A 21,271-nucleotide genomic window follows, 5' to 3' on the forward strand; every position below is an offset into this window, starting at 1 on the left:
ATTGTGTCGATTTTGTATAGTAATCAATCATTTCATCTGTAATTGCCGAGCTAAGATACCTTTTTCTTATTTTTTAAAAAAAAGAAGGGATTGGATGATTAAGTGGTAACACTCACAACCTCAATAAGTCCCGACAACTTGAACTAATATAAGATTATTTCGAGTTGAGTGTGATCTTTCTACAGTTTTACTGACCATGCTAGCGGTGTAAATGAGTTGAGCCGAGCCAAAATATACTAGGCTCGAGCTTGGCTCATTGATTAGTTCGTGAGCTAGAGCCTGAACCCGAGCTCGCGCGAGCCTAACTCTTTGAGTTTGCGCTCGGCTAATTTATTTAGCAATGGCTCGGCTTGGCTCGGCTCGTATAGGCTCACCAAGCTAGCATATCTCGACTCATATAAGGCTCGTGAGCTCAAGCTTGTATAGCCTCGTAAGCTCAAGCTCGTATAGGCTAGTGAGCTCGAGCTCACATGGGCTTGGATTGAGCATAGTTTAGATTGAACTATCATAATAACTCATAATATATATATATATATATATATATATATAAAGCTCGTTTGGGTTCGCGAGTTTCATGATTCGAATATCATTGAGCACAGCTCTGCTCGTTTAAATTGTGATTGTTTGTCATTTTTCCAAAAACTTCAAATGGGAGTTTCTCATTCACCGACTTTTAGTTTGCCCAAAAGTTTTCATAACTCCCACGTGAAAGCAAAAAAACAAAAAATAATTTTCACTAAATGAGATAATTGCTTGGGACAAAAGTAATAATCTGTTTACAACAAATAGGAGAGAAAAATAGTAATAAATAATTACTATTATAGATCAAATATTTTCACAACTTTAACCGAACGAGATAATTATTAGGAACAAAATTAATTATTATAATAATAACTTTCACTGAATGGGATAATTGTTGAGGATAAAAGTAATAATCTATATATAATAATATGAGAGGAAGAATAATAATAATAGTAATAATAATTATTATTATAAATAAAATGTTTTTGCAACTTTCACCAAATGAGATAATTGATGGGAACAAAAGTAGTAATAATAATAATAATAATAATAACTTTCACTAAAAAGAATTTATTTCTATTATGTTAAAATTATTATTATTACTATCAAATGTTTAGTTAACTTTTACTAGATTGGATAATTGTTGGGTACAAGAATTATAGATATGTTATTATTTATATTATATAAAAAATTATGATACTGAAAATATAATTTTATAAAGGGTAAATAACACCATACACATGATTTCTAAAATATTTTTACCACACTTCATGAATTCAATAATTTTCACCGCATATTACGATTTTTTTTTCACCACACGTCATATGCCGTTAGTTTTCCCTCCGTCGCCAGCACCAGCCCCAGCACCTTCACCATCTGCTCATTAGTCATCCTTCCATCACCACTTCCTTCACAATCATGAATAAAAAAAATTTTGTGATGTGTGGTGAAAATTATTGAATTTGTGATGTGTGGTGAAAATATATCAAAAACCATATTGTATGGTGTTATTTACCCTAATAAATTAAAATTAGAAATTTTGAAAATTTTAAATGAAAACTTCATTACAAGATGTCATTGTAATTTAGGAAATTTAGATGAAAACGGTTCAATTTTGACTTCTCAACACTTATAGGTAAAATAGTTTTATTTTTTAAATTATTGTTTAATTAAGAAATAATTTAAAAAATAAGAATTGACAAGTACCATTACGAGTTAACAATATAGAAATTTCTTCAGAATGACTAAAAACAGATCCTGCGCAATGCTCGGGCTGATAGGCTGGTTGCAAATACATGGATTAGGATTCAGATTCGGATTCATGAGCATTCTCAAGATAATTGAAACTGTTTTACTTGAAGTTCCTTTTGTTGCATATTCTGTTTCGGTGGAATCCGGCGTCGAAGCACACCTTCATTGCATTTTCATTTGTATTAATCAAATCTTGGCGGGTTGACTAAATTATTATCCTTTTTTAAAAAAAAAAAAATTTACCCCTTGGAAGTTTATGGTTTTTTTCCTTTCCTTCCATGACGAATAACATCTAACTGGGGAATCCATATCAGGGTGATTAATAAGGGGAAAAAAATAGTTCAAGTATGGTAATGATTTGGTAAAGTAAAAAGGCCCACTCTAGGCCGATTATTTTGACTGATACTGCCTCGACCGATTATATGATCTACTTCATCGCTGTAATAATGATATTATTGTTGCTTCCACGTTTTATGTTTATGCTATTCTATTTGCGTATCTACACAAGCTTTTAATAGGAGATCGATCGATCGGAAGGTACTTGTTTTAATATGATCTGCGACGATTTCTCTTCTAAAATGGGTCGACTTTGATCCTATCATCAGAAACCGGTGATATACAGTTTCTTTCTTCACCAAACAAAAATTATATCATTTCCCTTTTGGCTTTAATTTTTCACTTATTATTTGAAATGTATATAATGTTGATATTGTATTTGCACTGGAAAAAAAAATCTCTTTCTTTACAAATTCTAAACCTAACCTTGCGAATGCCATGTTCGAATATCCAATTCGAGTTATATATAGATTTTTCTTATTCAGTAAATAAAAAACATTCCGAAGCGGCATTCCAACGGGCTTAGATTATGTTTTCCTTTGCAAATTTATAAAACTGGTGCGACGGGTATGTATTACCATAAACATTTAAAATACACCTGTCGTGTTTAACCCACTCGCCTGCATAAGATTCTATATATGAATACCCAAAAGATAAGATGGCCCACATTTTTATTTTTCTGATAAGGATGAGAAAACTGTGGATTTAAAAAAACAACTTGTCAGTACAAACGTGGGTTGATTCAAACGATTTGACACTTATTTCACTTAAATAATTAATCACCAACATAAACAAAAAAAAAAGAGAGAGAAAACGAAAAACTTGTCACCAATTAATCACCAACATAAAGGAAATAAGCAGATTTGGAAAAAAAATTTATGAAAATCAATTATGGTCCGTATACGGTAGCCTAGTTAATTTTTTAATTATAATTACCATTGGCTCCATCCCCATATTTCACCAAAGAGAAATTAATTTATTGATTAACGGTTAAAAGAGCATGATTTCTCGCAAGCGATGGCAATATTCATTTAGTAAGATAATAATATCATCAATTAATATTATCAGTTAGCTTCCAATTTGTTCGATCGACCAACATCCGGTGAAGAACGGGAACGATTGGTATATTTCGTCGTCAGCATGAGGTTTCATGTTTAACCGTTACGTGATTCCCTATTTATTTCACTCGATCGAATCTATAATGAGCTTTCCAATTATAATGGATATATGGAGAATTCCCGTGTTTGCTTTATTTGACCAGATGGTTGCCAGTTAACGGGCTCGGCTCCCCGATAATCGGCGCCTGATCTTGCCTGGACTGATCACGTGCTACGTCACACCGAGCGTCCCAGATTCAAAGTCAACATCAAAATCAGGCAATCTTAAACCGGGTAAAAATCCGTTACCAAAAACAACCAGAGTTAGTTGCCTCAGTTATAACAAAATTAACTGCTTTGAACACAAATTTGAGGTCTCATCAGGTGAGAAATTTAAGGAGGGGAAGAAAGGAATAGAAGAACTTCTAGACTGCATCTCATGGTCCCGGCCAGAGAGCAACAAGAACAAACATGGATAAGGAGGAATAGAAACAATGCACATACCGGATCTCAGTCAACCTCGTCCGACCGGCCGGACGACAGGATGAGGGCAAATCCGTAATTCCACCAGCCCACACCCCCAGAAACCCAAAACAATCTCCCAGACCCTGAGAGCAGTACATATCATTTTACCTCTGATTAATTATTATTTATTGATGATTGATTATTAATAATTTCATTGCCTTTTTTTTTTTTGGTTACTATGTATTTATATATATATATGGGATTTAATTAATTAATTAATTAATTATTAAATTTAAAAAAATAGTGGGAGTGAGTACAACAACAATCGGCTATGTCGTTCCTTGTGGTACCTTCGAAGACCCGCCCGCCAGGCCCACCTTTGCCCTGTTAATATAAAAGCCTCTCACTTGGCTGGTTTCACTGACCTTCCTTCCCATTTCTTTTACAGAGGAAGAGGAAGAGACATAGGCGATTGGGATGAGGACGAGGAAAGGTCTGTGTTATCCGATGGTCGGGGCCATTGGCGCGGGCTGCTCCGGTCTCAAGCGGAAGCGGGCAGCCGCGGATTCGGCCCCTGCCATCGCAGGGTCGAGGCGGAGGCTGCCGGTGGATAACCCGGATATGTTCGACTCCCTGCCCGATGACCTCGTACTGACTATTCTATCCAAGCTCTGCGCCACCGCCTCGTGCCCGTCCGACTTCACGAGCGTCTTGTTAACGTAAGGCTATTACCAGCACAAGCCAATCCATTGCAGATCTTTCAATTAGTCTTGTTTGATTCTCCATGTCCCGTTTCGTTAACCGGGTGGTTTCGGCGAACAGGTGCAAGAGATTCAATGGATTGGGTCTCCACTCCCTCGTGCTGCAGAGGGCTTCTTCGAAAACTTTCGCCGTCCGAGCCCAGAATTGGTCCGACTCGGCTCACCGGTTTCTCAAGCTCTGCGCCGATGCCGGAAACATCGAGGCGTGTTATACTCTCGGCATGGTAAGCGGATTGGATTGACACATGAATATTCGAATACTGTCTTTTGGAATTTGTGATGAAATTGAATTGGTTGTCTTTGTTTTCGACAGATTCGGTTCTATTGCCAGCAAAATAGAGGTAGCGGAGCCTCCCTTATGGCGAAGGCGGCGATGAACTCCCACGCACCGTCGCTCTACTCGCTGGCAGTGATACAATTCAATGGCAGCGGCGGGTCCAAGAACGATAAAGACCTCCGGGCTGGGGTGGCCCTTTGCGCCCGGGCAGCCTTCCTCGGCCATATTGATGCCCTCCGCGAGCTTGGCCACTGCCTCCAGGACGGCTACGGCGTCCGCCAAAACGTGGCCGAGGGCCGTCGGTTCCTTGTCCAGGCCAACGCCAGGGAGCTCGCAGCGGTGCTCTCCACATCCACCGCCGCATCCCTTCTTTCATGGACCCCACATAGCGGCAACAACTCCGGAACAACACAATCCGGGGCCGGGGCAAGGTCAACCTCGGCCCCGGCAGGTTGCCCATTATTGAGTGACTTTGGATGCAACGTGCCGGCCCCGGAAGCCCACGCGGCCAACAAGTTCCTATCGGAGTGGTTCGCGGCCCAAGGCGGGCCACAGGGGTCGGGGCTGAGGCTATGCTCGCATGCGGGGTGCGGCAGATCGGAGACGAGGAAGCACGAGTTCAGGAGGTGCTCGGTCTGCGGGACGGTGAACTACTGCTCCCGCGCATGCCAGGCGCTCGACTGGAAGCTCCGGCACAAGGCGGACTGCGCTCCGCTAGAACGGTGGGTTGATGAGGATGGGGACGGCGTGGAAAATGACGGAGTTGGTGAGGCTAACGGTGATGTCATGGCGGAGAGTTAACGGCCGTTTCCGTCCGGCATAATTTTTTTCCTTTTTTTTTTTTGTTTTGTTTTGGACGAACGGTGAAAATGAGGGAAAAAGGGGACATTTTGGTGCGTAAAATTTGACAAAAACTTTATTAAAGTCGCCCTTTTTTCTCTCAATTCCAGTGTTTGTACAGAATGTTGGGAAAACCAAAAAACTGTGCGTTTTACCCTTTTCTGTTCTTTTTGTATGTATAGCACTGATAAGTGCCAATCTCAAAATTCAGACAATCCAAAATTTATTAATCCTTCTCAAATTTATTGTTCTCGATTTCTTATTACTCACTTCTTATTGATATGCTTGTTTCTTCTCTTTTTTAGAGGATCCTTTCTTATATTTTTGGCGAAATAATGTTTTCTGCATATTTTGTTACAAGTAATTCTCGTTCGGATATTGACATGACCCGTAAGAATATTGAATTCGGTGGCATGATTCAGATTTTGTATCTTTTCTATGAAAGAACTTTCTTTTTAGAAAATCTTTCTTTTTAGGAAATCTATATTACATATGCTCCCATCACATAATAATTGGAAAAATAATATTATTATTACTACTTCGAGAAATGTAATTATTTCTGCATAAGATTGTTAGGTCTAATTTATGGGAAAGCAATATAAACCTATATTATATGTAATTATAAATCTATACCTTGACTGAAAAGAGTATTATTTATGGCTTCAAACTTGTTCTTGATTGATTCATTGATTTTCTCATATTATGACGTAGTGGGTGCATATATATATATATATATATATATATAAGGTGGAGAGTTTTCGGAGGACAAGAATGGGATGGGACATGAAAGATGTTATAAAATTGGAGTTTTCTTCCCATATTCATAAGATGTATACACGTTTTTGATGTGTTGAAGTTTGAGAAAAAAAAAATTATTTTACTCACTGAAAATATCTCGTGATAAGAATAAGTTGACGTCTGAGTGAGATTAATTTCAAATAATAAACTGCAAATATTCATAACGTCACTAAAAAAATTATTTAATTAATATAAATAGATTATAAATGACTTCTAAAAAATTCTTGATATACTATACGACTAACGTTATTTTTAGAAAACCAAAACGTAAATTTTCCTCTATGTACCGTAGAGCACGAGAAGCGATGGTCTCGAGTTCGGTAAACATAAACTCATAATAGTTTCTTTAGATTTCCATTATCTATACGGTTTTTCCCGATTCGCTAATGAGTAGATATGAAAATTATGTTCAGATAAAAGGATAGGTGAGTTAAGTCACAAGATTTGTGCTCCGAGGGGGAAAAGAACAGAGGAGTGTGATAGGTGTGACTGAATTAAACTAGGTTGATTAACATTAAAGGGAAAAAAAAGAAGAAGAGAGAGAGAGAGAGAGAGATTTTCTTATTTAAAAAATAATAATAAGCTGAAGGAATCTTTCAGTTTGGAAATATGCAAATAGCAATTGGAGAATTAGGTAAGGCAGTGTCATGAAATGCTGGCCAAAAGAGATATTTGAATTGAACTAAATAGGCAAAATTAGCCTTGGATTAAAAAAAAAAAAAAAAGAAGAAGGCAAAATCAGCTAAACCCATCCCATGAGATCATATTATTCATGGCTGATGATAAAGAAATCTCAGCTTCTATATTAGAAATCGCAGTCCGTGATGGGCTGTGACTTTTAAATTCTAATTTAATTATAGTTCAAATCGAACATTTCGCAGCAAAATTTAAACTCATATATTTACATATATTCAATATTTTTTTATCCACAAAAAAAAAGATATAGAGATTCAAATTTTACGAATAATGTGCACCATAAATGAAATTCGCATAGATCACTATAATTCTTATAGTTTTTCTATGCAGGGCACGATAATCCCGACGTATCATTCTTTTCTACTTCGAAGATCTTGTTCGTTATGACCGAAGGAAATCGCAATTTCGAGTCTGAAATATATCAAGACGGGTTGGAAACTACAACTTACAGTAATCCTTTTTCCTCTTTGGCAGGATCGTGCAATCCATTATGAGCAGGAAGTAGGAACAAGACCTCAAAAAAATTCAATGAGCAGGCCGAATTCGTTTTGCCGAACGAAATGACAACTCCTTAAGCATGGAAATTCGATTGGGAACCCCTTAGAGTCAAACTAGAAGGGAAATGAAAACCCTAGAGGATTGACAATCACCACCAAACATGAATTTAGATACATCTCCAGTTGGAGATTTTTTTAATATTAGTTTTTTTGGGAAAATAAAAATAATAATAATAATAATAATAATAAAAGAGGCAACATGAGGATCCTAGGCAAAATTATAATTTATGGCATCATTGCTGCCATATCTACTTTTCCATTTGCTTTTTTTTTTTTTTTATTTCCCCCCCCCCCACCTTAGCTTAGCTTTTAGTAGGTGGTCAAAAGGGGCTGAGGCATGTCAAGAGCCTGATGATATGGAAATTTCACGACGCACCCACAACGTAAAAAGTGGCAAACAAGAAAAGAAATACGATTTTTACTTTCTACGTCAGGCCGTCGGATACGTCATTCTCGAATACCTGATAATATCCTTTACCGCCGATAATTTGCCGAAACTTACTTTGGTATATCTATATATATATATATATATAAATTATTGTATTAGAAAAAAAATTTAAAATAGTGATATTAATCATCAGCCGGAAGCAGAAAATTTCATATTTAATTAAATGCACTTTCGTTCCGCATGATTTAGTGATAAATTAATTAATTTCTCTTCTTTTCTTTTCTTTTCTTTTCTTTTTTTTCCTGGGGATGGCAGACCAAACGTGGGGAAGGGAATATAAAATGGGGAAAAGGGAAAAAGAGATGAAGTTAGTGGGAAGATGCAAAATTTGTGCTGGTGGGGGAAATGTGGGTGGTGGCTTGCACCATTTGCTTTAGGTCCGGTCAAACCAATACGGAAGCACACACTTTCATCAGATTATATATGCAGATGGGCTCTGAAGGGAGAGATCTGTGAAAGCTATTTGTTTTGTCATTCGCACTTCCGAATCATTAAACAATTCCCTATCGACGCAGTCCGAGTCACGTAGTAGGTTATAAGCATCCCATTATTGATCCGCGAATTATTGACGAGAATCTGCTCCCACCTCGCTTTACCTTATCACTACCAGATCAAGCTGTCCATCCATCCATGATCCATCCCTCTTTCTTCTTTTTTTTTTCTTTTTTCTTTTTTTTTTTTTAAATTATGTAGATACATAATTTGAATATAGATGATAAGGTGGTCCAGGCCCAGCCCAATGAGAGGCCTGGGTTTGCAATTTGCAGCTTCCGCTGGGTCCAAACCGAAAGCAAGAAACTAAAGGATTTAAAAGGTAGGCAAAAGGAGATGCCTAAAGAAATTGGAGAAAGGATCAGGATCGATCTTCATCTGCCAATGGCTTCATATGCAAAAGTATCCCACCTGTGTCCTAGATTGGATCCGGAACGCGATCTACCATACGTGTTTACTTCGGCTTTTTCAAAAGTTTGTCGACAAAAACACGATCTCTTGATAAAAAAAAAAAAAAAAATTTATCGGGCACTGCCCTGGTTTAGATCAAATCCGGGCACCCAACAGGAAGCACTCGCAAGAGAAGAGGTCTATTTTCTTTCGATGGTGTCTGGATTCATCCTCGAAGTACTAAGTGGAACTAAATGGCATTTTTAGTATTTACTAATCGGGATCGGGAGGGCTTTCTCTTTGTTCGGATGATGAAGTTGAGGGTGTAGGCATGACTCTGGGGGCCAATCAATAATCTTCGTTTTGGATAAGTCATGCGTACTCCCAACCGTACAACCAAATCGAGCTCATGAATTCATAGGCCTTTTGGACTGGAAGGAGGAGCAAAGATTATTTTCTTTGAGTGCAAGTTTTGAGCTTTTTATTAGATGGGTGTGTCCTACATCAGTCACGCCTTAGATCAACCAAATGTTGGACCAGACCCCAGTTGCCCCTTCGTGGGTGCAAAGAGTTCGAGGCTAATTTCTTATCGCGATGCATTCAGGAGCTCGTTGTGACCGGCTTTTCTCATTGGTTTCGATTGAAAGTTTGGTTATTGGTGATCAGATCAGGACCCGACTAGAGATTCCTGCTTGCGACGTCAAATGCTTTATCACTCGCGTCTCCCATAGCCTAAGATTATCCAAAACTGACCCCATCCACCCGTGCTGGATTTCGTGATTTTCCGCATATAGTCTAAAAAGAGACATTCGTTCCCCAAATACAAAATGCAATGACTCATCTTATTAATAGGATTCATGATCGGACATTGAATGGATTGGGTTTAAGCGGATATATGATTTTGTTGATTACATATTTCTCGTATTTTGGGTAAACTATATACCAAGACTCACTGAAACTACGACAGGGGTACTGACAATCGAGAAATCTACGTGACTTTCATGATGCAGTGATAGAACATGTGGTCTGCAGGAAAAAAAAAAAAAAAACATAAATTTGTTGTGGACTGTCAAGAAAGTTATGTAACTCTTCGGACAGAGAGGAAATCACCCGACCTCCACTTCAATCCCTAGATTTAAGAGTGGCAACTACTTGATAGGCAGAAGATATATCCATCGTGGCCGGGGAGAAAGTCTTATATGTAACGGATATATCACGTGGTAATGTCACGAGCCAATTAAAATTTGTCATTTTGGGTTTTCAGTATTATCACAAAAAAAAAAAAGAAATTCATTGTTGACAAAAATAAAATTTTTTTGTGCGTTTTGTGACGTAATGCCACGTGATATACCCATTACACACAAGATCTTCTTGTGGTTGGGGCACACTGATTAGAACAAATGTAGATATGAGAAGTAGAATAAGAGAGGATTTTAACGAGGTAGGCGTACCATGCCCCAATCCTCACATAGGTTCGAGAAGTTTGACGTAACGAGTAATTACAAGTACACCTATCAACAACTAGATCCGGAACTATGCACCTATGAAATAGGTACGGTTCAAGACCTTAATGTTATGCTGCTTACATAGACCTGAACATAATCTTTATAAGTTGAGTTGTTTTCCACGTCTAGAAGATGTTTGACTTTTTCACTAGTTTTCGCTTGATATTTGTTTTTTTTTTTAATAAAAAGAAGAAGAAGAAATACCTCTATGCAGTAATGCATTGGCTCTTACCTGACAGCACCACGTTAGCAATCTGTCGATAAGTTATAGTTTAAAGCTGTTTGGTCATTTGCCATAATTTAAATTCATCTATGGGCCACTTTTTTATTTAAAGTTCTGAGATCCAGCCATTAAACTAGTGAGCTCGGACCCGAAGTTGCTGGTCTCAGTTCCTTTGCGCTAACTAACAGCAGATGATTGTGTCGGTGCGACGAAGGTCGGTTATTTGTCTCGGACAACGAAAATACTTCCATCACCTTGTGGTTCATTATCTTTAAGTATAGAAGGTTTTTATGTCTGACCTGGTAAAGATGGAGCAGCTTTCCATATCCAGATCCTCGATGTTCCCTCCTGTTGGGCTTTGCAAGCTCTTGCCAGGATATACAAAACTGATCGAGCATAGATCATCAGCTACCGAAAAATTATGTTGCTGATGAACCATAAAGAAATTGTCACTTACCCAAAGAGGGATAGAGTTTGTAAATTAAACTAGAATTGCATTCAAATGGAAGTACGTCGGAGACGACAACATTTTTAGAAAGAAGACCATCTTACTGACCATATCATGTCATGTTAAGACACTGGTAAAGAAATTGAAAATCCCATGATGGCTCCGTGGAGCTTCTCATGAAGATACCTGACTCGGTGATAACAACAATCTCGATCACAAACTTTGAAGCTCATGCAACATTCAGAATCTCCACGGTCCGAATTACCAAAATTCAGGAGCCATCCAACCACATCTCGAACATCCTAATTGCAAAGACAGCAAGAGCATCTAGCTCCGTCATAGATATCAGTCGCATTTTAAGCTATTGACAAAATCGGTGAAGTCCTTACTTACTATGGAAATCGGATAATGAAGATTTTGCAATCACGCTGTTAGTGATATGCCCCGGAGCCAATTTATATATCCGAATAGTTCCTTTTATGGCAAAGAAGTTTATTCTATTGTTCACACATTATCTTTATTTATTATAATAAAGTCCTTAAGATATTTTATAAATGTTTCATTTTTAAAGAGTTAAGAATATGAGTGACGGAGTATTTCAGTAATAATATTTTTAAACTGTTCGCGATTAATTAACTTGTAATTAATTAATTAATAATTACAATTAGATCCCTAGTGTAAATCTAAGAATCTATATATAGATATAGTGTTTTACGATTAACCCTTAGCGTGTCATTTATTCTCAAGACCCTAAAAGTGAGAGAGAGAGAGGAAGAGAGGCTCAGCCAAGACCTCCTAGCTCAACCACACCCCTAGCTTCACCAATCGGAAGCCATCCCGGCCTTGTTTTGGTGAATCGGTGTTGTCCAAGACTACCTCGACGCGATCTTCTCCTTCAGTGGCTATTCCATTCGAGTTGGTAACCTAGATCAGCGTGGACGGATCAAAAGGAAGTCGTCCTTGGCGGTGGCACGTTCGTGTGGATGAGCTAGAGACCAGACAATTGGACGGTTCCATTAATCTATCGAAACAAACCAAGTCCAACGAGAGTAAGTACAGAGGTAGTAACTTTACTTGTTGATTCATTATGTCTTATTGTCTATTTGTTAGAAGGTGATATTCCATGTCGACATATGATCTCAAGGTTTTGATTAAAATCGAGCATGTTATAAAAATTTGATTTTTACCAATTTTAAAGTTTTTGTTACGCACGTGCTCCGTTTTCTAACGCACACTCCGGGAGCACAACAAAGCATCCAATGTTTCCTGACTCGACTTTCTCAAGCTATGATCACCGGAAATTTCACAGTATCGCCATGAAAATCAAAGTGTGAATTACGAAACAAAAAAGGTAGAGTTCAAATCATTTACCTCTGATAGCGCAGGGGAGTGAGAGAGAGAGAGAGAGAGAGAGAGGGAGGCGCGTTTGAAGAGCGAAGCACACTTTCGAAATGGCGCCACGATTTGATTTCGTTTTATATGTGGAGAGAGAGAAGAGCTGAGCCTCCTTGCGATTGGGCTGGGCCTCATGGTTCGACCCTGATCCGCTTCTTGTTGGACCCGGCTATTTTATCAATTTCTTCCGGGCCCATCCAATGTTATTGGGCCGAGGCCCAGCTCATTTCCATCATCGGGTTCGGGTTGAAGTTCAGCTCGACTCTGCTCCTCTTCGTCTTTCACGTTTGGTGGATGCCCGTCTCTCTCCCCTTGCCATTGTCGCGATTCTTCTGATCCGCAAGACTCCCCACTCTGCTGCCGAGCTGAAAGAGGTGACGATTTCTTCACTTTGGGGTTTCGTGCAATCGTAGATTCTCTCTTTCTTGCCCTAATTGAGTGGAATTGATTCAATTGATTGTGCTCGAGGAATTGCTGAGGGGGTTTGAATTTGATCCTCTCTGGGCAGGAGAGGAAGGAAGGAAATGGGGTTCATCATGGAGTTTGCTGAGAACTTGATCCTGAGGATGATGGAGGACCCGAAGGAGAGGGACAAGAAATTCAGGGAGCACGTATACTCCGTGAAGGATCGGTGCAAAAAGACCAAGGAGATGTGGAGCTACCCTCTCCGGCCTTACGGGTTTTGGACATTCGAGCGCCACAATTCCCAGCTCTTCTGGGATCCCCAGATTAGCCAGGCTCCGGGCCGGAGGGACCCCTACGACGACCTCCTGCAGGACGGGTTCGAGCCGCCCAAGTGAAACCCGGAAGCAGGTCTGTCGCTCAAGTTCGGTTTTTCTCGGCCGAATAAACTGTTGAAGGGTTGTCAGTCGTTCGCGTGGTACTAAACTGGTTATGTCTTAGTGTGTTTGACTCGGTTCGCAGCTTCTATGTCTATTGGCTCTGCCTTCTCTGGCATTTGGTTTTGAGGTGGAGGTCGTGTCGTATCTGTTTAGAACGATATCTGAGATTACTTGATGAGTTCCAAAAGTTGAAGCTTAATAAGTACCTTTTAGGTAGTAATGTGCAATATTGAATTGTGAAATGAATGGTTGGTTTCCCGAGTTCGGCTTTTGTTGAAATAAAGGCTGAAGGGTTACCGGTGAAATCATATGGAACTGATTTTGTCACACCAGTTTCTTCAATTCCATCTATTCTTTCAATATGCTTCTAGCATATATACTGAATTAAGTGTTAGATCACTATATATATATATATATATATATATAACAGTCTAAGTTGCTATTAGCAACAATGAATTCTGAGGTAGAGCACAGTGATTGTGAAATGATATGACCACCATCTTGATGAGTTTTGTCCATCAGTCCTAAAATCTATGTAGAACAGCTATACGCCATATTAGGAGATTATTGTCCGCGCTGATGGTGTAATATTTAAAGCACAAAATTAGGAGTCGGTCTAGAGTTTTTAGCTTTTGTACCAATGGTCATCAGTTTTGAGATGTTTCACTTTCGACGTGTGATCTTTCACTTCCGTAAGTATTTCATGTATATGTTAATTCAGTCGAACTCATCCATCAATAAAACAAAGAAAGAAAATACAATCTGAGTAGGCAAAAAGTGTAATAGATATGAGCTTGAAATAAAATACTTGTTCTAGGAATTGGTGCCTGTAACTTGTCAAGCTATGGCACATGAAACCGGGTTTCTCCTGTATACTCGTAATGCTGCTTATTTGTGTTTGCTGAGATAGAAATTGGAAATTCCGAAACAGTCTCCATCTGACTTAAGGGCTATTTTAGTTATCTTCCATGGTGTTGAGTTTTCTACATATTTTAGGTTGCTTCATTTATATCTGCGATGCTAGTGACATTCTTCTGCAATTGATGCAGACAGCACCACCCGAAAGGATGGGGCTCTTTTCTGATTTGAAGTGCATACTTGAGCTTTGCATTCGTGAGAAAACTTTGGATCCTATTTTGCACTGATGGAAACAGTTCTGTAATAAACAGTGTCTTCAAGCCTGCTGTTGTTCGTTCAAATAAGATTTTGTGTAATTGCATCCTGGATTCGCTTTCTTTGCTGTATGGGTCTTTTGATCATCTCCTTGATCATAGTCTGACTGTTCAATTGGCATTAAACCTGACACACAATTTCGAATTTAAATCATTCATCATTTGGAAGGTTTTGACTTTCAATATTCTACTTTCAAGAGCGACCAAATCCTTTCCACCAGGATCAAAATAAACTACCAGGTACTTACCTAAAGTTATATATTTCCTCATAATTCCAGCTATTTAGTTTAGTTCTGAATCTAGTCAAATCAGAGTGAGAAAGATCTTTAAGAAGCAGTGGCTTCTTTCAAAGCTCAAGCAACTTGTGACTTCTGGCGCTTTGTGTACTGGAGGATTGGCTCCTTAACCTGCAGAAACACAAGAAATGCGGTATGTCATCTTTTAATGAAATTGAAAGAAATCTTAAGCCTGTGCAGAGTCCATTCTTATTCTTAAATGGAGGATCTGAGAGTTACTGTGCTTGTCTTCCTCGGGCGTTTATCTTGGGTTGACCTGCTACAAGTAACGGTGTCCCCCTCTTCACCATTTGGGGTGCCAATGTTTGCTCGGGCATTGCCATTCCCGGGGACGAAGCTCTCTCTTGAAGCTACTGGCTGCACAAGAAAGGCACACATGAGATAGAATAAATGCACCAGTTAGCCTTTCATTGCCAGATTGTAAGAGTAAGCAATTATCAAAAGCTTTTACCTTGGCCCTGCTTGTGGGTGTGTTCTCGCGGCCATTTGTCCTGGAAATTGTCTGCTCGCTCTGAATAGAGATGTTGGGATTCACATCGGACCTGACCCTCATGCGGGTGAGATCTGACCCGATGGAGTGCAGGGCCCCACAAGTCGACATGTCCTGGTTATTCCCTGATGATTGAGATTCAAGAAGCATAAAACCTCGTTATACCTATGGGGTCGTGTAAGCACAAGACCAAAGGGACGGGTGGGGGGTGAGGGGAAGAGCTTGTTTATGTACCGTTTTCCTGGTATTCAGGAAGAGCTGAATTCTCATTCAGTTCATCGGTGTCGACATCCTGTCAAAAAATGAAAGACCTGAGGGTAAGAAAAGTCCATAGAGACATGTCAGAGCCAAGATTTTTCGACTGTCTCCTTTTACCATGGAGTCATTCAGCTGCAAGGCTTTCTTGGCTTCAGCGAGCCTCTTCTCAGTCAGATCAGAGCGGATGACACGCTTTCCTGTTTCACATAACCACCGAAATTATTACATTCTTCTTCTTACTAGGGAAGTTATGGTGAGTATTTGCAGGATCCGTTTTGAAGTAAATACCTAGTCTCCCAGTGCCTTTGCCTTCAACCAGACCATCACAAACCATCCTATCAATGAGCTTCCTTACAGTGCTCGGGTTGGCTTCATTGTCAAGCTTACTTTGAAGTTTTCCCACTGTTATGTAGTTCATTGGAAGAGCATGATACAGAGCCTGGGATTGTGAAAATAAGAGTGCCGCATGCAATTAGTAATATACTGGCAACACTGGTTCTTATTCGTCAAAATTTGAAGGAACAACAACAGAGATGAAAAGCAATGTTCTTTCATCAGTTGGAAACCACATTGCAATGCACCAAAGCAAATTTATAAAACACGAAATGGTTGTAATTAATTGAGATCCAATCAATAGGTGATAGTCATTTTCTGAGAGGCATGCGACGGAAGCAGAACAAAGCAGGTGGTGGATTTCATATCATAATCAAGACATTGAAGAAGGTTCAGTAAAAGAGAATAAATTATTGAAGATGGTGGACATCAGAGCACCTTCATGTACATATAATCATCAACCCGGGGAGTTTTTTCACCTCCTTGGAATGCCTGGGCTTCGATTTCCTCTTTCACGTCAGGGAAATCATAATCAGAAGTCTGGCATCCAGTTTCAACCGAATGGTGGAGCATTAGGAAAGAGCGAATTAACTTCGATATATTTAATTAATAAATAAAGAAGAAAATACTTGGATAAATGCAAGAGACTAGATAGACCACAACCTTCTGCTTGTTGACAGTGTAACAGTCCTTTCCTGTCTTTGATATAACACCTTCCACGACAAGTTTGTCCATGATCTCTGTAAATCATCATCAAGTCAAGTTTATATATGGATATTCGAGTAAATAAAATGCAACATTACGAAGTCCTCCCACGTAGAAGCTTTGGCCAGACTAGTCTCTCTCACCTTCTGTCAACTCCTGCATTATCAGTGGTACTGCATCACAATCCATGTAAAATGTATGTCTGGATACAATGTCCACAGTATTCTTCTTCTTTAGAAAGGTAGTTTTGTGATGGACATGCTCACCACTGAGATATCGCTAAAATTTGAGAGAACATCAGCTAGTTCGAAACTGCCAAGGTGGTGAGAGATAATCCACTCCTTCACTCGAGCCAATTGTTGTTCATCTTCTGAAGGATCCTGAGTATCATCTGCACTTCGTATAACAGATTGAGTGTTTCTATTCATCTAGGAGCCAAATCACAATTACTAGGCAAAAAAGCCAAAAGCTCAGAGCACATTCTTATCTTTCCTTTCCCATTATTTCATTGTTAAAAACAAATGTAGAAAACAAACATAAAACAGACAGGATGTATCAAAGACATGTTACCTTCATCGGCCATGCAATTGTTGTCCTGTTGTTTTTTCTCTGTCATGTGAATATTGTTTAGTCCAGTCTCAGGAGAGGGGAGAGAGAATAAAAGAAAAGAAAACTGAAGTTTCAAGGCTTATTAATGTTTATACCAATTGGGGCAACCACATATTCATTCCCGGGCGAATGGTTGACCTGTAACAAATTCATTGAGCATATCGCTGTAACTGGAAAACTTACTAAAAGCTTTCAATACTAAGATACTCTTGAATAGAGCGAGATTGCTAATTCACCTCACTGTCAGAGTCAGAATACTCATCTCTTCGTACAGAATCATTTCCTAAGCTGACTCCATCATCTTCACTGTCATCATTCTCATCCTCACAGGGATCGAGCACACTCTTCACCTGCAGTCCATGTAACCAATCTTCGGACATTTATTATGAGTATGAGACACTACTAAAAAAGATGGCAGCGCATTTGTTTTAATCCCTACCTTCAGAGCCAGTACAAAATGCTTGCTGTTCACATTACCAACCTCCATCTTCAAAGGATTCTTTGTCCATGGATTATAAGCTTCTTCTTCAGAGCAGCCTCTGAAAAATGGAGGCTCATAATCTGCAGGCTGCAAGGCCTTGTGGTATTAGAATGACTTCCCTAATTTTATGAAAGTAATGGCATTTTTAATGAAAGAAATGCAACTCAGTACTTGTATTTCAAAGTGCAACTCATAAAGCAAAAGGGATTCAATTAGTCAGGTTTCTGATTATAGTGCAGTTACCCTTTCTATAGAACACAATGTTACGAATTTTATATTCACATCTGATCATTCTTCCATTAGTTTTATAATTGCTAAATGCTTAAACAGTGGAAGCCAAAGGATAAGAAATCATGCTTATGAGTAAAAGGTACAGAAGAAGCCATACTGTTACATCATCATAGTACAGAAGCTTCATCAGAATTGTCCGCTGAAATAGAAATTAAAGTTCATGTCAATGCAGCCACATTGCAAGAAGAAAAGCAGAACCACACAATTTGTTTTGGAATGATTTGTGTACCAAAAATAACTTGAGCGCAGATAACCTTATGTTGAATGGCTTACCTCCTCAGGCATTTTGTCCAGAGTTCTCATCAACTGAACAAGTGTTCGAACCATTTTGCAAGCAGAACTCCTGGAAATTAAAGTGGAATCACCAATTAGAGTACAATATTTTGATAAGGCCAGCAGCTAATTGAACAGAAGCTGTAAGCAATTGAAATGTCGACCTCATCTGGTTGGCAGTGATTTCTGTGGTAGAGTCACACTTGAAAGCACTTCCCTTCTTGTTTCCAGTGCGACTGACATTCATTGTAATCTCCTGTCTGTCAGAACTGGAGTAACTAAATGAAACTGCAGGGACAAAGAAGATACAACCACAGGTTATTTCAGTTAGATGGTCAACTAGCCATATACAATCTAAGCAGTCTATTGTTATGGACTGTGAAATTTTTCACGAAATTACATGAATACTCCTCAATCATTGGCCCCTCCAGTGCTTCACACACACAGAACAACAATGTCTTCAGATACTTCTTTTGCAATGCATCGTACACACCTAGAATATGACAATCTTAGATCTGATTAACAGAAGCAAAAGAGAGAGAAACGGGAGGCAGATCTTCTATAGGAAATATTAGCTTGCCTTTCTCCATCCAATCGATCAATCTCCTCGACTCTGCATCCATTGGCATCAACTTCTTTATCTTCATCTCTGTGAACCATTGGAGTTTTCAGGGAAATTAAACAATGAGAACCAACACATTTCTGGAAGAATACCAACCTCGAGATGTGCTTGATTAGAATAAAGTAGGCTTAGATCGAACTTACCGAGGGCTGGAACAGACTTATCACTGAAATATTTCTCAGGAAAAAGGCCTCTGATATAACTGATATTGAAGATCGCAATGCGAAGCAGGTTCCTCGTCTTTACATGCGAATCCAATCAAACAACAAAGATCAAGCCAACATCAGCGGAGAATTAGCAGGATTTCTAATTTAACTCACGACTCCAAATTTCTACATGCTCTGTCTAACTCATGAAGATATGATCATACACAGGCTAAGCTCATTTATTTGAAAATTCAATGATAAATTAGCAGAGAAGCAATGCTTTAATGCGTGAGCTAAGGTACTCATGGCGCTTTTCACAAATTTCTTCGTCCACCTAATTTAACAACTACACAGATCATCAGAAAATGCAAAATCAGTACATCTATAGTAGATTTCAAAATTTCATTACAGTATAATCGGAAAGCAAAGTCTCACTGTGGCTCAGATTCACTACAATGAGAGGTGATCACCGGTAAGTTTAAAGGATATTCCACTCAAGCAGGTGAGGATCTGATCTAATACAAGCTAGAAAAACTGATGAACGGGAACCAGACAAACAGAAAATACATCAAATCATTCAAGGATGTTATCGTAGCAAAATCCTCAGCAGCGTTGCCAAAAGTAGAAGTATGGAAATCATAATCCGTGAGCTTGAAAGCAAAAATCGGATGGATCAGAGCTGTTTCTCACCAGCAGAAGCGAGTCCTGCTCCGTGATCTCTGCTTCCTTCACTTTCTGTGCAACAACCTGCACATAAAACAAAACCAAAAACGAAAGCACGCGAGATGAGTAGATCTGCAGCGATCATCCGATCAATCTGATTGCATGGAGGAATTCGTCAAACTGAAGCTGATGAAGCTCTGAAGCTGGAAACTGAGATTACCATTGTCTCTGAACGTGGAAGGAGAAGAAGAGGAGGAGGGCAAGATGGAGAGAAATGGAGCTCAGAGAACGTGAACGGACAGAGAATTTGGTTCGGAAGAGTGAACTGAGAAAGTGAAAGAGCTGGCGGGAGAGGGGAGCGTGGAGAGCCGTTTTATATGGGGGACGGTATTCAAACTTAACCGTGGTTAGTCGACCTTAGCGTCAGTTAAATGATTAACCCTGGTAGACTTCACGAGAAAGTGCTCGCAACGAACTCACCGGCTGGAATGCTACGCCGTCGTTTAATGGCCAGACCTCGGGCCCGTGGCAGCCAAAAGCCCAAAATGAAAATGGGTCGGAGTCCTACACATTTTTCTAAAGTTAAGGCTTTGGCCCGTCTTCAAGTAAAAAATTTTATTCTACCAAACTCAACTATATTCTTATTCAAATTCAACATAGTAATTATTATTGTTTTGTCTTTTTCTCTACTTAATAACAATTTTTTACTCATACATTTTCCTAACCGTTTTTATAATTAATTTTTTAATAATAAATTCTCAATCTACTTTCACATCTATGTATACGTATGTATATATATTCTCACACATTTATATATTTGTCAACACTTACAATCATTACCCAAAATCAAATTAAGTTGAATTATGATCCAACTCGAAAACCAAACGCAAGCTTAATTATCTGCATTTCACACTCTATCGGTCTCTTAATTGTACTGGTCCAAGCTTCGAATTGATACTCGGGATTCCGAACACGTGATTTGTCGAGGCGTAACTATACGGGTCAATCGGTTCTTCATTTCAAGAGAAAGCCTTAGCAACTCATATTGTTCCACGGGTGGTGGTTATATTGACAGAAGCTATAGGTTGCACGGTCGGGTCCAAACAGAACATGGCCCGCCTCGAGTCTGGGCCCATGACAATTTCGAGACTTGAGAAGAGCATAGTAATCGACCCCATCATAAGTAAGCCGACAAAAGACAGCACGTTTATCCTCCGATTCCATCTCTCACTCGATAATTCAATACCGAAAGTTGAAATTGTCAAGTCATGACTGGATTTGACGGTAAATATAGACAACTTTAACAACAGATCATGCCACAGCATTGTGTCATAGACAATAGCACAAATGAAACGGCTCCATGCAGATGCTCCTTTCACAGTATAGGCAAGGTAGTAATATAAAGTATCAACTGCAAGGTTAATCTTCGAAAAATGCAAGCGTATAAGCAAAACGGGCCATTCATCTGGAGAGGTTTAAGTTAACCATCAAATCCATCACTTTAAGCATTGAAGAGGAACTGGCTATGCAATTCGTAGTATCAATGGTCCGCATATACACCATGAAATCAACCTCCTACTCCTGATATC

The 21,271-nt window shown here is 39.1% G+C and overlaps 3 protein-coding genes across 3 annotated transcripts; 2 read left to right on the top strand and 1 right to left on the bottom strand.

The window, feature by feature from the left end:
* Nucleotides 1-4,028: 4,028 nt before the first annotated feature.
* Nucleotides 4,029-5,906, top strand: LOC116201816 (F-box protein At1g67340-like). The gene is made up of 3 exons (XM_031533235.1): nucleotides 4,029-4,390; nucleotides 4,494-4,656; nucleotides 4,746-5,906. Exons 1-3 carry the CDS (start codon nucleotides 4,149-4,151, stop codon nucleotides 5,508-5,510), a joined length of 1,170 nt encoding a protein of 389 aa, XP_031389095.1. The 5' UTR covers nucleotides 4,029-4,148; the 3' UTR covers nucleotides 5,511-5,906.
* A 7,103-nt stretch (nucleotides 5,907-13,009) lies between these two features.
* Nucleotides 13,010-13,670, top strand: LOC116201768. The gene has a single exon (XM_031533167.1). It carries the CDS (start codon nucleotides 13,026-13,028, stop codon nucleotides 13,299-13,301), a length of 276 nt encoding a protein of 91 aa, XP_031389027.1. The 5' UTR covers nucleotides 13,010-13,025; the 3' UTR covers nucleotides 13,302-13,670.
* A 1,116-nt stretch (nucleotides 13,671-14,786) lies between these two features.
* LOC116201769 (meiosis-specific protein ASY1) lies at nucleotides 14,787-20,035 on the bottom strand. The gene is made up of 22 exons (XM_031533168.1): nucleotides 19,903-20,035; nucleotides 19,710-19,766; nucleotides 19,017-19,113; nucleotides 18,832-18,900; nucleotides 18,652-18,744; nucleotides 18,416-18,539; nucleotides 18,252-18,321; nucleotides 18,076-18,117; nucleotides 17,646-17,774; nucleotides 17,443-17,556; nucleotides 17,302-17,344; nucleotides 17,168-17,206; nucleotides 16,864-16,988; nucleotides 16,741-16,753; nucleotides 16,556-16,632; nucleotides 16,331-16,432; nucleotides 15,848-15,998; nucleotides 15,677-15,756; nucleotides 15,536-15,593; nucleotides 15,263-15,426; nucleotides 15,031-15,168; nucleotides 14,787-14,922 (listed from the first exon to the last, which is right to left on the bottom strand). The coding sequence occupies exons 1-22, from the start codon at nucleotides 19,903-19,905 to the stop codon at nucleotides 14,869-14,871; spliced, it is 1,842 nt and encodes a 613-aa protein (XP_031389028.1). The 5' UTR covers nucleotides 19,906-20,035; the 3' UTR covers nucleotides 14,787-14,868.
* Between the last annotated feature and the right edge of the window lie 1,236 nt (nucleotides 20,036-21,271).

Source organism: Punica granatum, chromosome 3 (genome assembly GCF_007655135.1).
Source record: "Punica granatum isolate Tunisia-2019 chromosome 3, ASM765513v2, whole genome shotgun sequence".
Classification (NCBI taxonomy): domain Eukaryota; kingdom Viridiplantae; phylum Streptophyta; class Magnoliopsida; order Myrtales; family Lythraceae; genus Punica; species Punica granatum.